The sequence below is a fragment of the Myxocyprinus asiaticus genome, chromosome 43, assembly GCF_019703515.2.
Source record: "Myxocyprinus asiaticus isolate MX2 ecotype Aquarium Trade chromosome 43, UBuf_Myxa_2, whole genome shotgun sequence".
In the NCBI taxonomy this organism is placed as follows: Eukaryota; Metazoa; Chordata; class Actinopteri; order Cypriniformes; family Catostomidae; genus Myxocyprinus; species Myxocyprinus asiaticus.
The window spans coordinates 33,663,943-33,676,627 of NC_059386.1; the positions used below are offsets into that span (position 1 = coordinate 33,663,943).

Genomic DNA, 12,685 nt, shown 5'->3' on the forward strand with positions numbered 1-12,685 from the left:
ACAGTGTAACTTTTTTAAAGGGTAATGTGACTGTAGTTTAACTGCTTTAAAATTAGTTGCATGGCAAGCTTCAGTTTTAAAATAATTTTTTCCAGAACAGAGGGGCACACTTATCATATTAGCCCAGCGGTTCTGTTTACAGGTTCGCTCATTGAAATCTAATATGAGTCCACATGAAAAATCCACAAACTGCAGCTCTACAAAATCTGTGCTTTGTGTTTTAGGAAGATGCTGGCTGGTTTCGTGCTGGGGAACAGTTAGGGTCACCGCAGCTCTCCGAGCGATTCTGTGTGCTTTGTGTGTTCATGTTGATCTGAAGTGACTGTGGGCATCAGGCTCTCGCATGGCTGCGACAAAGACAAAGTGACATTTACGCCTAGCTCTGAACTACACTGGGTTTTAATCAGTAAATAGCAAGATTCTTCTGCATTTAATATAAGGCTGCTTGAAAAAAAAAAAAAAAAAAAAAAAAACACACACAGAAGTGAATGGATCTTATGTAACAAAAGTCAGTGTCAGTGAAAATAGATGCCGATACCATCTACATGACTGGATTGGTGCTTTGTAAATTTTTTAGTGGTGCTTGCTTAGGCTAGCATCACTATTTTTTAGCTCAAACTAGAGTTAGGGATTTAAACACTCCCTTAACTCTATTTTGTCAAATTTTCTTGCACTATTTGTGTTACAGACATGAAGCCTCAAATTGTAGAGCTCTTTATAGAGAGGTGTGCAATTACTTTTCTAAAGTATCAGACTCAGTGGATGATAAAATGGGCGAAAAATCCCATAGACTTGCATTAAATGTGGGACTTGAACCCAGAAAATCCTAGAATTATGGTATTGAGTTTTGCATGGGCAAGCACCACTCATTTTTTCTACAGAAAATATAAAAATTTTTTTATTTTTTATTTATTTTTTGCCACTCCTTTAAAGCTGAAATTCTTGAGAAAAAAATAAAATGTTGGCATTAGTAGTTTGAGATAATATTTTATTATTTCTTTCTAAATATTTTGACATTTTTATGAAAAGGCGCATTTTGTCAGGTCAAATGGAGTAACCAAGAACATTTTTCGTTAGTCGTGATTCAAAAACTTTTTTGTAATTAATGATTAGTTGTGTAAACTCACATGTATTCAGATAGCAGGAAAAGTATTTTAATACCTTTTACTTGATGGTTTCACTACTTGACATTTTATAGAAATATCATTACATTTTTGTAGAAAACGCTAAAAATGTTTTCCAAAAATGTATGAAACCAAAATGGTAATAAACATTACATTTCTACTAATTTTTATCATCTCTGACAACCTTATTTGTCAACGACCCAGGCACAATAGAAAAAACAGACAGGAATATGATTGTTGATGTATCCTGGAATGTCAAAGTCTGTTAGTCAGATTAACTCTCCTGTGAACTCTAATCCAGTTACTGTAGCTGCACCTGATACTGACAATCTTAGCCGTCGTACCAAACTCTATTTTCATTCAGAAGACTTGTGCATGTAACCGTAAAAGGGCCAGTGTACTCAGCGCACACATAAATTAACCAAACAAGACATTCAAAGGACGCTATTCACACATGCCGTTAAAAGCATTAATTCAGGAATGTCTGTGCCAGGGGTCGGCATCCTATGGCGAGAGATGAGTAGACTATTTTATTTATAGAAATTCCGCACCTGCATTCCAATCTACATCTTGTTGTAATCCTTCCTCATGATCACGCAGTGTGTTTTCATGAGCTGAATGGAAGGCTTAGCAAAAAATTAAAATGTGACGAGGCTGAAGTCACGAGTCGGTAGCGCTTCACTTTCGGTTAATCGCACGAGTAAATGTGCCCGCTTTGCTTCGGTCAGGCTGTGCGGATGACAGCCTACATTCTGTGTTTTATTTGTTTCTTTTTGCTTTCAGAACAACACGTGATGTTATAAGGAAAACATCACTATTAATCCTTGATATTTCCAACCCTGCATACAAGTACGCCCTCCTTAAACCACGGTCACATTCATTAAGCCATTGACCAGGAAAATTAAAAATGGCACTCCATGTAAAAAAAGGTTGCCGACCCCTGGTCTACGCAATCTACTTTGTAATTCCTAACATCTGCATTCTGTAATGTCAGAATTATATTTATCAGACTTAGAGGTTAAATTGAATAATGTCACATGGAATGTTCTGGGCTCTTTATTACTCAGAGGGGAAAACTGATTAAGAAGCGAAGGTACTTATTTGGTACCGACAGACAGAATTGGAAAGTTAGTCTGTTCACAATTTTCTCTGTGAATGACTAAACGAATCATCGACACAATCATCGAGTTTGTGCTTGATGTGCGTATTGTCCCAGAGGACAGCTTCATTGCTCAGAGGTTGCTTTTTTTATAGCTCAGGAGGCCTGATAAAAATCTCATTTGTTTTTTAATGAAGAATCAACTTTGTTTCTCCTAAAATTCCTTTGGAAAAATAAAAAGACACATTAGACTATTGTTGACAAGCAGAATGAATTTGGTAATCAGAAGGTTGCTGGTTCAATCCCCACAGCCATCACCATTGTGTCCTTGAGCAAGGCACTTAACTCCAGGTTGCTCCAGGGGGATTGTCCCTGTAATAAGTGCACTGTAAGTCGCTTTGGATAAAAGCGTCTGCCAAACGCATAAATCCAAACGCATAAATGTAAATGAATTTAAAAGCAGCGATACTGCCGACACTGTTGGCCAATACCGATATTTTGCCATTTACTGTTTTTTCATCAGATCACTGTTTTGCTTAGGAATGGACTACTTACACAAAGCCTTTTGACCTCTTCCACTTTAAAATAAAGTGGCTTGCTACTTTCCACTTAAATGTGTTTACAATGTGCCGTAGTTGCCGAAACTTAAAATGAGAGTTCAGAAGAAGATTTTAAATACAGATATTTTCAGAGACAGGAGAAGAAATATTCTGCACATCACTGTGTGTACAGTGTCTTCAAAATTCAGTGGAATATCAATTTTCAGAGCTTTAGTGTAGTTACATTTGGAAGAAAAAATATTATTTAGAGGCAAATTTCAACAAATTATAAATTTGAGATCAGTCACGTTAATGCCAAAAACATGATTTATTGTTTTAATCAACTGACAGCCCTAAAAAGTAAAAATAATCTGCCTTCCCATCAATAAACCTCTGCATGTAGGTGCACTGAACACTCATGAATGCATGACAGGCCAAAAAGGGAGTCAAAATGAAATATAAATACAAGACAGAAAAGATAAAATGATAAAACTGTTTTGTAGTTCTAAACAGTAGAATTCATATTTTTCATATTACGATAGAACATTACAAAATTATGCATATTTGACGTGCTTTACTTTTTCGGATTTCAATTGTTTTGGTTGGGATTTCTTAATATTACACACAGAAAAAAATATTACAAATTTATACAGCACAATATATGTACATAATAATAAATAAACCATCAGAATTTTCATGCTTATGACTGATATGCAGATGTTTTTGATTTGGTCAAAGCACATCCCTAATAGGGCTGCACGATATGGAGGAAAATGCGATAAGTTGTTGGTTAATATGATATGCAGTAAGCCAATGATGACCTCATTGAAACACACAGAACATCGGAACCCCCACTGCCTGAGCATACTCAATTTTATTAAAAAAAGGAAAGTCTATTCTAGAGATCACAAACAGTTATATTTTGTTCCAAATTGCATATAGACTGCGTATAATATACACTCACTCGACATGGTCTTCTGCTGTTGTAGCCTATCCGCTTCAAGGTGTTGTCCATTATGAGATAATATTCTGCTCACTACAATTGTACAGAGCGGTTATCTGAGTTACCGTAGCCTTTCTGTTAGCTCAAACCAGTCTGGCCATTCTCCGTTGACCTCTCTCATCAACAAGGTATTTCTGTCCGCAGAACTGCTGATCACTGGATGTTTTTTGTTTTTGGCACCATTCTGAGTAAATTCTAGAGACTGTTGTGTGTGAAAATCCCAGGAGATCAGCAGTTACAGAAATACTCAAACCAGCCCGTCTGGCACCGGGCCAAATCACTGAGATCACATTTTTTCCCCATTCTGATGGTTGATGTGAACATTAACTGACGTTTCTGACCCCTATCTGCATGATTTTATGCATTGCACTGCTGCCACACGATTGGCTCATTAGATAATAGCATGAATAAGTAGGTGTACATTTGTTCCTGATGAAGTGCTCAGTGAGTGTATATTGTCTTACCATTAGCTACACATCCACAAATGTGACACGCTCTATCATTTTAGTCTTTTTCATTTTCAGACTAAACCAGAAGTCTCCATTTGCTCTTTGATCTCATTGCTGTCTAGGAAAATCAATTAAGATATTAAATAGATATCCTTGATGACAAGAGGGTGAACTATCCCTTTGAGTCTTAAATTTTTCTTGTTTGGATATCATACTTGTCATTGCTCCTGACCTTTATAAAATTGTCATCAGCTTTAATTCCCCGTTCTAGAAACAGGCTCTTTCAGCTGTCACACCGTGTGCTTTATTTAGCACTGTGCAACGTTGGCTGGTCAGAGTTTCCCTTGTGGGGCCCCTTGACGCTCGCATGCAGACATCTTGTCACACAGTTCTCTCACAAACACACACACACACTGTACAGCCCGCAGCCGGCGCTGCAGCAGAGCATGAGAGCAGACGGTTGCAGGAAAAGAACCGGGAGTGCTGCTGTACTGGCCGGAGAAAGAGAGAGTACCATCAAGATTAAGTAGAATGACAGAGCGCACAAGCACAGACAGCACAGGATATGCGACAGTGACTCTGAGAGGTTTAGCACGTGCTACAAGGCTTCTTTGAATGCATTAATTGGCTTCTCGCTTGCACCTTGACCGCTGTCGGATCGAACAATTTCCCTACCATGTGATGACGGCTCACAAAGATCCCTGGATCATTCAGCTGAGACAGGGCAGGAGAAAGCAGGCAACACTAAGATGACACTCAGTATGTTCTCTTCTCTTCATCTCGTCCCTTATGGCTACTCCACCCATTCCTTCAGCAAACAGTGCTGAATTAATCAGAACCGTCCGCGCTAAGAGGATCAATAGCTTACACGGTGCTTGACAGGAGTGGAGTGCTTACTTTTTTTTTTTAGAGAGGTGTGCTACCTCGATCACCTACAATTCCAGGACTTGACTAGAATACTGAGGACAACAGCAGCCCACCAGACCAGATTGGACCTGCCATTCTTCTCTCCATGGCATCAGAACTGTCTGAGCCAGGAATATTAGGGTTTCCTGGAGGCAAATGCATGCATATCTTTCATCCAAATGAAATGTTTTCCTTGGATGAATTAGAGTAAACCCACATGAGAAACAGTTATCAATGAAAAGACTTCAATATGAGGATTTACCACAATGAGTTTCAAATTCCACATAAAAGGCAGCGGAAAGACCCTTGTGCTACAAATTGTTTGTTATTTTTACTCTACTACTGTGGAATAACCCCTTGACATTCTCTGTTGACATGCTCGTCGTTAAGTTGCCTTAACGTTTTATTTACGCACACTGTCTATATAGAGGTTTTACTGCATAAAGCATCTTCTCAGGACTCTTCCATGGATTAGTAGACCAGATAAGATGTTATTTGTGCCACTTTGGATGGACTTCTTGCTGCTGAGATGCTTGGAGCACATTTATGTAGTGAAGGTATGTAAGTAGAGGGTATAATAGCTACCCCGAGGGCCATAAAAGTGCTTTTTATTTCCAAGAGAGAGAAGCCAGCTGAACCACACCTTCGCTTAAATGAAGACCGGCCGCAATTGCACAGGAAGGGAGAAAAAAATGATGCACGTCAACAACTTCCCGTTCCGAAGGCATTCTTGGATATGGTGAGTCCCCAGTTAAAATCAACACACAAGGCCTGGTCTGTGTTTGTGCATGTATAGTTTTGAGTAATGTCAATAGGGGAGACTCACAAGGTATTTCAAGCCTGTTTACACACCAAACCCACAAGGATCTACATGTTGGCTTGTAGGTTTCTAATAATCTTGATGCAAATGTCAGCATAGAGCAAAGGTGCTGGTTTCGGCTCTTGTGCTGAACAAACCGTATTGTTGGTAATCTCGTCTGTAAGGCTTTTGTGGTCTCCACAAGGGTCACCTGCTACAACAGAACTTTGGAAATTCTGTTTGTTAATTGGTCACTTTGTATGGGAATAAAAGTCGTACCTTTTCTTATATTTTATAGGTACTGCCAGCTGCATTTTTATCACAACAAAAGCAATTTGAGCAATTCCACCATTGCGGATGTGACATCTGCGGTTAATATGTGCAATTTCACTTCACATAGAAAGTACTCATTACTAGTTTATTGAACCTTTTGTACTGTTCAGTATCTTAAACGAGTTATTATGGAACACAGTCCCATAATAACTCGTAATGATGGCAAAATCATAAGATATTATACAATTTACGAAAAGGTATGACTTTTATTCCCATAAAAAGTGACCAATTAAGAAACAGAATTTCAAATCGATACAATACAGGTATATACAATTTTAGCTTGCCTCCTATCCAATACTTTGTTTTAAGAAAGTGAACAAATTTTGTTGCACATTCCACATTTATTTATGCAATACATTTTACGCTTCCATCATTTCGTGTCAAACCCATTGTTTTCTTTCTTCAGTGAACAGTGCACAACAGGGATTTTCCTAGTAAAATCATTGTTAAGTTTAGGGTTTGGGTAAGGGGTTAAACTTACACTGCAAAAAATAATTTTTTTATGCCACATTATTAGGTTTTGGTTTGAAATACATCTTTTATTCTACATTTTAGCCTTCCGTCCACACTAAGGTGTCATTTTTGACAGTGAAAACTGAGCTTTTCGAACACGTTTTCCAAGAGGATACATTTGAAAACGCCGTCTCTGCAATGTAGTGTGGACTGGGGAAACGAAGATACAGTATCTGAAACGATGATGTATTTGTTGTCATGTGATCCAGTCGTGTAATCATTCAACCCAAAACAATCAAGATGGTGGTCCATGTTGTAGCGCTGCTATTATGCCTCATATTTACTTTGATAGCGTTGTTCAAGTTTTAAATTGAAAACATTGCATTCATTCAAAGGCGACGAGAAGTTTACTCAGAATTGCTGTTCGGCGACGGAACACAAGGACAATTGCGTTTTAGACCATACATGGAAGGCTATTTTTCGCATGTGCAGTAAGGGGATTTAAGAGTTTTCATAAGTTTTAGTATGGACAAGCCACTTTTGAAAAATGCTTGAACACGGCAGTGTGGACAGAGAGCGTTTTGAAAACAGTGGTACGTTTTTGTACAAGCCCACTCATAAGATTTCTTATGACTTTGTCATTATGTACTAATTATTATGACTTGCCATAAGACTGGGTTGGGGAAATGTCAGTCTAGACAAGTTTCTTTCCAGTTTAGATCATAAAGTGAACTTATGGACGCCACAAAAATAAACATGGCTTTTTAAGAGATTAAACTTTGCATGAAGCCACAGAATATACAAGAGTTGGGTCTCCATAGAACATATGTGACATACTCTTTTATTTTGAGTGATTTTGTCCAAGACAAGGGACATTTTGAGTTTTACAGTATGCACTGAAGTAAGAAGGTAAGCATTTATATGATTAAATCAGCCAACATTTATATGATTATATCAACAATGGTTTGGAGTATAAATATAATAATTATATTGTTAGAAAGCTGAGACTTTGCATAAAACTCAAAAAATTATTTTGGTCAAATTGACTCAAAATATGGAGCAGGTCACATATAATATTTACTTTTCACATTAATGATGAATAGCCTGTATATACTGTATTTCTCATACCGTTTTTATGATGGTAGATCCACACTGACAGGCTCTGGCCTCATAGGTTCTCCTGCCAGCTTTGGAGTTTCACAAAACCTCTTAGACAAAACACCTGTTGACACCTGAGTATGAACAGCAGGCTCTTGTGTCATCACCTCGATGTGGAAAGCCAGTGAAACAAGACAGAGTTACTATCCACTTTTTTCCTGAACGCGGAAGTGTTCCACGATTCGACTGTTTTCAATTTCCGGTCTCCAGTGTTTTCACTCGCATCGCCATATATTCTTAGCAGGTAATGTAATGTTTAAGGTATTACATTTGTCAAAATTGTCAAAAAACATGCCGATACTTCACAAAGTCGAGATGTGACAATTTTTTTTATAGACTGTGCCTCACCTGAGTGTGTAGATGACATGAAACAGTGGTCAGAGGTGAGTTACGTTGATATCATTAATTATTCTGAGTTGTTATGACAGCCAATAACTACACAAGGTGAGCCTGAAATTCATTTTTAATCCAAGTAACACTTAAATGGTTGTTGTTTTCCTCTGGATTGCTTGTTTTGGCAGTTTTTACTTTGTGTCTCGAGACAGAAATACAAAACATGCAATTAGAATCATAATGGCGCCGCCCAGTGGTTGCTCAGGAAAACTGTGGCTAGCAGAGGCAGTGCTGCAATGAATCAGGCATGACAGCAGCATGCTTTGGGTTTCATGAATTACTTCTCTCATCGCTCTGACGTGCTGCTTTACAGCTATGATAAATGAGGTAACAGGAAAGTTAGCATGGCACATAAACAGCAGAACAGGGGACCATGTTTTTAGAAGACTGCAGAATGCAACACAACCTAACATGCAGGGGTGCCACTATTAGGGCTGCACGATTATGACCAAATTCATAATTGTTGATTTTTTCCCTTGATATTGTAATCACGAATTTCCATTAAATTACTTATTTAGTGTAGGATAATTGCTAGCAATATTCTTGCTGGATTACTTTATTGCTGTTATATTATAGTGGGTGCATTCTAGTTTTGTAGCACCTTTACTCATAGGCTTATGTACTTAACGGACATTTCTGTGATTGGTTACAATTTTCAACCGGAAAAAAAATATGTAAATGAAAAATTTTTATGCAAACGGCAGACTTAATTTAGTTTCTATTTCTATTTTATTTTCAATTTATCCTTTCAATTTTTTATTAGTTTTCAATTGATGACTGTTCGATTTAGTTTTGTTTTGAGCAGCCTGCTTAGCCCCGCCCCACCAATGTTATTCAAACAATGGCATGAGTTGGGGGCAAGTCTATCTCTTTGTTTTACCAATGGCAGACGAGGGAGGTATTAAGAAAGCTGTTTTTAAAAAAAAAACAAAGTTTGTTTTAGCAATTCTGTTTGGTGGTGTTGGTGGTGCAGAAATGACATATTTCAGCTTTAATTACAGTTTTCCAATTATGCTCGTTTTTATTTTTATTTCAGTTAACAAAAATGTTTTCGTTAAGCTTATATTTTAGATTTGTTAGCGATAACACTGTTTAGTGCCCTATGATTTCCACAATGCAAAAAACGCAGACGGAATCGCTTTTGATAGTTTTTATTTTATTAAAGTTTTATAAATTAATTTGTTTAGGCAATGCAAGACAAGTTTATTTATATAGCACATTTCATAAACAATACAAAAATACAAGATACAGTTGAAGTCAGAAGTTTACATACACCATAGCCAAATACATTTAAACTCAGTTTTTCACATTTCCTGACATTTATTCATAGAAAGCATTCCCTGTCTTAGGATCATTACTTTATTTTAAGAATGTGAAATGTCAGAATAATAGTAGAGAGAATTATTTATTTCAGCTTTTATTTCTTTCATCACATTCCCAGTGGGTCAGAAGTTTACAAGTTTAGTATTTGGTAACATTGCCTTTAAATTGTTTATCTTGGATCAAACATTTTTGGTAGCCTTCCACAAGCTTCTCACAATAAGTTGCTGGAATTTTGGCCCATTCCTCCAGACAGAACTGGTGTAACTGAGTCAGTTTTGTAGGCCTCCTTGCTCGCACACGCTTTTTCAGTTCTGCCCACAAATTTTCTATCGGATTGAGGTCAGGGCTTTGTGATGGCCACTCCAATACCTTGACTTTGTTGTCCTTAAGCCATTTTGCCACAACTTTGGAGGTATGCTTGGGGTCATTGTCCATTTAGAAGACCCATTTGCGACCAAGCTTTAACTTCCTGGCTGATGTCTTGAAATGTTGCTTTAATATATCCACATAATTTTCCTTCCTCATGATGCACCCCCACAACATGATGCTGCCACCCCCATGCTGCTTCACAGTTGGGATTGTGTTCTTCGGCTTGCAAGCCTCACCCTTTTTCCTCCAAACATAACGATGGTCATTATGGCCAAACAGATCAATTTTTGTTTCATTAGACCAGAGGACATTTCTCCAAAAAGTAAGATCTTTGTCCCCATGTGCACTTGCAAACTGTAGTCTGGCTTTTTTATGGCAGTTTTGGAGCAGCGGCTTCTTCCTTGCTGAGCAGCCTTTCAGATTATATCGCTATAGGACATGCTTTACTGTGGATATAGATACACTACCATTCAAAATTTAGGGTCACTTACTCATTCTTTATTTATTTATTTATTTATTTATTTGTACACATTTTAGTATAATAGTAAAGTCATCACAACTGTGGAAAAATAGAAATGGAACTATGGGAATTATGTTGTGGCTAAAAAAATCCAAAATAAATCAAAACTGTGTTATATTTTAGCATCTTCATAGTAGTCACCCTTTGCCTAGAATTTGCAGACATGTACTCTTGGCATTTTCTCAACCAACTTCTTGAGGTATCACCCTGGGATGCTTATTAAACAGTATTGAAGGAGTTCCCATCTATGTTGGGCACTTATTGGCTGCTTTTCTTAATTATTCGGTCCAAGTCATCCATTTCAAAAACTTTTTTTTTGTGTTTTTTTTAAATAAAATGTTAGTTTTATAATGAAATAAATTAATTATATTAATTATTATATTTTTTCTATAAAACTAATTTCAAACATTTAAGCATACGCCTTCAGATCAAAAAGTTTTTAAGATCATGAAAAACATGTCAGGCAAGTGACCCCAAACTTTTGAACGGTAGTGTACTTGTCTATCGGTTTCCTCCAGCATCTTCACAAGGTCCTTTGCTGTTGTTCTGGAATTGATTTGCACTTTTCGCACCAAACTATGTTTATCTCTAGGAGACAGAATGTGTCTCCTTCTTGAGCGGTATGATGGCTGCGTGGTCCCATGGTGTTTATACTTGCGTACTATTGTTTGTACAGATGAACGTGGTACATTCAGGCATTTGGAAATTGCTCCGAAGTTTTTTTTCTGAGGTCTTGGCTGATTTCTTTTGATTTTCCCATGATGTCAAGCAAAGAGGCACTGAGTTTGAAGGTAGGCCTTAAAAGAAACATCCCTTTTTCAGGACACTGAATTTTAAAGATAATTTTGTAAAAATCCAAATAACTTTACAGATCTTTATTGTAAAGGGTTTAAACAATGTTTTCCATGCTTGTTCAATGAACCATAAACAATTAATTAACATGCACCTGTGGAACGGACGGTAAGACACTAACAGCTTACAGATGGTAGGCAATTAAGGTCACAGTTATAAAAAATTAGGACACTAAAGAGACCTTTCTACTGACTCTGAAAAACACCAAAAGAAAGATGCCCAGGGTCCCTGCTCATCTGCGTGAACGTGCCTTAGGCATGCCTCATGGAGGCATGAGGACTGCAGATGTGGCCAGGGCAATAAACTGCAATGTCCGTACTGTAAGATGCCTAAGACAGCACTACAAGGAGACAGGAAGGACAGCTGATCGTCCTCGCAGTGGCAGACCTCGTGTAACAACACCTGCACTGGTCATCTGAATATCACACCTGCGGGAAAGGTACAGGACGGCAACAACAACTGCCCGAGTTACACCAGGAATGCACAATCCCTCCATCAGTGCTCAGACTGTCTGCAATAGGCTGAGAGAGGCTGGACTGAGGGCTTGTAGGCCTGTTGTAAGGCAGGCCCTTACCAGACATCACAGGCAACAACGTCGCCTGTGGGCACAAACCCACCTTCGCTGGACCAGACAGGACTGGCAAAAAGTGCTCTTCACTGACGAGTCGTGGTTTTATTTCACCAGGGGTGATGGTCGGACTCGCGTTTATCGTCGAATGAATGAGCATTACACCGAGGCCTGTACTCTGCAGCGGGATGGATTTGGAGGTGGATGGTCCGTCATAGTCTGGGGCGGTGTGTCACAGCATCATCGGATTGAGCTTGTTGTCATTGCAAGCAATCTCAATGCTGTGCATTACAGGGAAGACATCCTCCTCCCTCATATGGTACCCTTCCTGGAAAATGAGGGGCTTCATTGTCATAATGGTTGAGAACAAATGATGTACATGACAAAGCAAACGTTAAGATTCCCTCTAAGTCACTACTCAAACAGAGATGTCATAAAAGCATTTCAGGGGCAAGGACATGACTAATGACATCAAACAACCCTCTGACGTTGGTTTAGTTGATACTCCTACCAACAGCACTTCTTCAAATATTTGCAAGGAAAACAGTCATGTAATTTGCATTTTTCTTCGCCATGATCAAATTACAGTGATACAAAAGCACCATACATTTCCCCTACGGCAAGACAGGATTGTTCTCTAAGAACTTGAAGCAAACGCATACAAGTCATGCTTTGTGTGGGGTGGGGGGTATGTATGAAATGTTCACTTGTTTTTACTGCCAATAAGCTGGAGACTAACCAGATGTTAACTGACCAGATGCTGGTTGTTTCAAAAAAGACCAATGGTCTTATAAAAT

The 12,685-nt window shown here is 38.2% G+C and overlaps 2 protein-coding genes across 3 annotated transcripts in view; both read left to right on the forward strand.

The window, feature by feature from the left end:
* LOC127433694 (membrane-associated phosphatidylinositol transfer protein 2-like) overlaps positions 1-12,685 on the forward strand; it is a 694,725-nt gene that overhangs the window by 578,929 nt on the left and 103,111 nt on the right. The window lies entirely within an intron of this gene.
* The window catches only part of LOC127433700 (cAMP-specific 3',5'-cyclic phosphodiesterase 4D-like), a 330,842-nt gene that overhangs the window by 209,212 nt on the left and 108,945 nt on the right, over positions 1-12,685 (forward strand). The window contains exon 1 of one of the 2 annotated variants that reach the window (XM_051685815.1): positions 4,619-5,859. The exons of the other annotated variant lie outside the window; for it this stretch is intronic. Coding sequence (XP_051541775.1) covers positions 5,774-5,859 — 86 coding nt within the window. The 5' untranslated portion in view covers positions 4,619-5,773. Of the gene's footprint in view, positions 1-4,618; positions 5,860-12,685 lie in introns of those variants that run through there. 2 annotated transcript variants of the gene reach the window in all.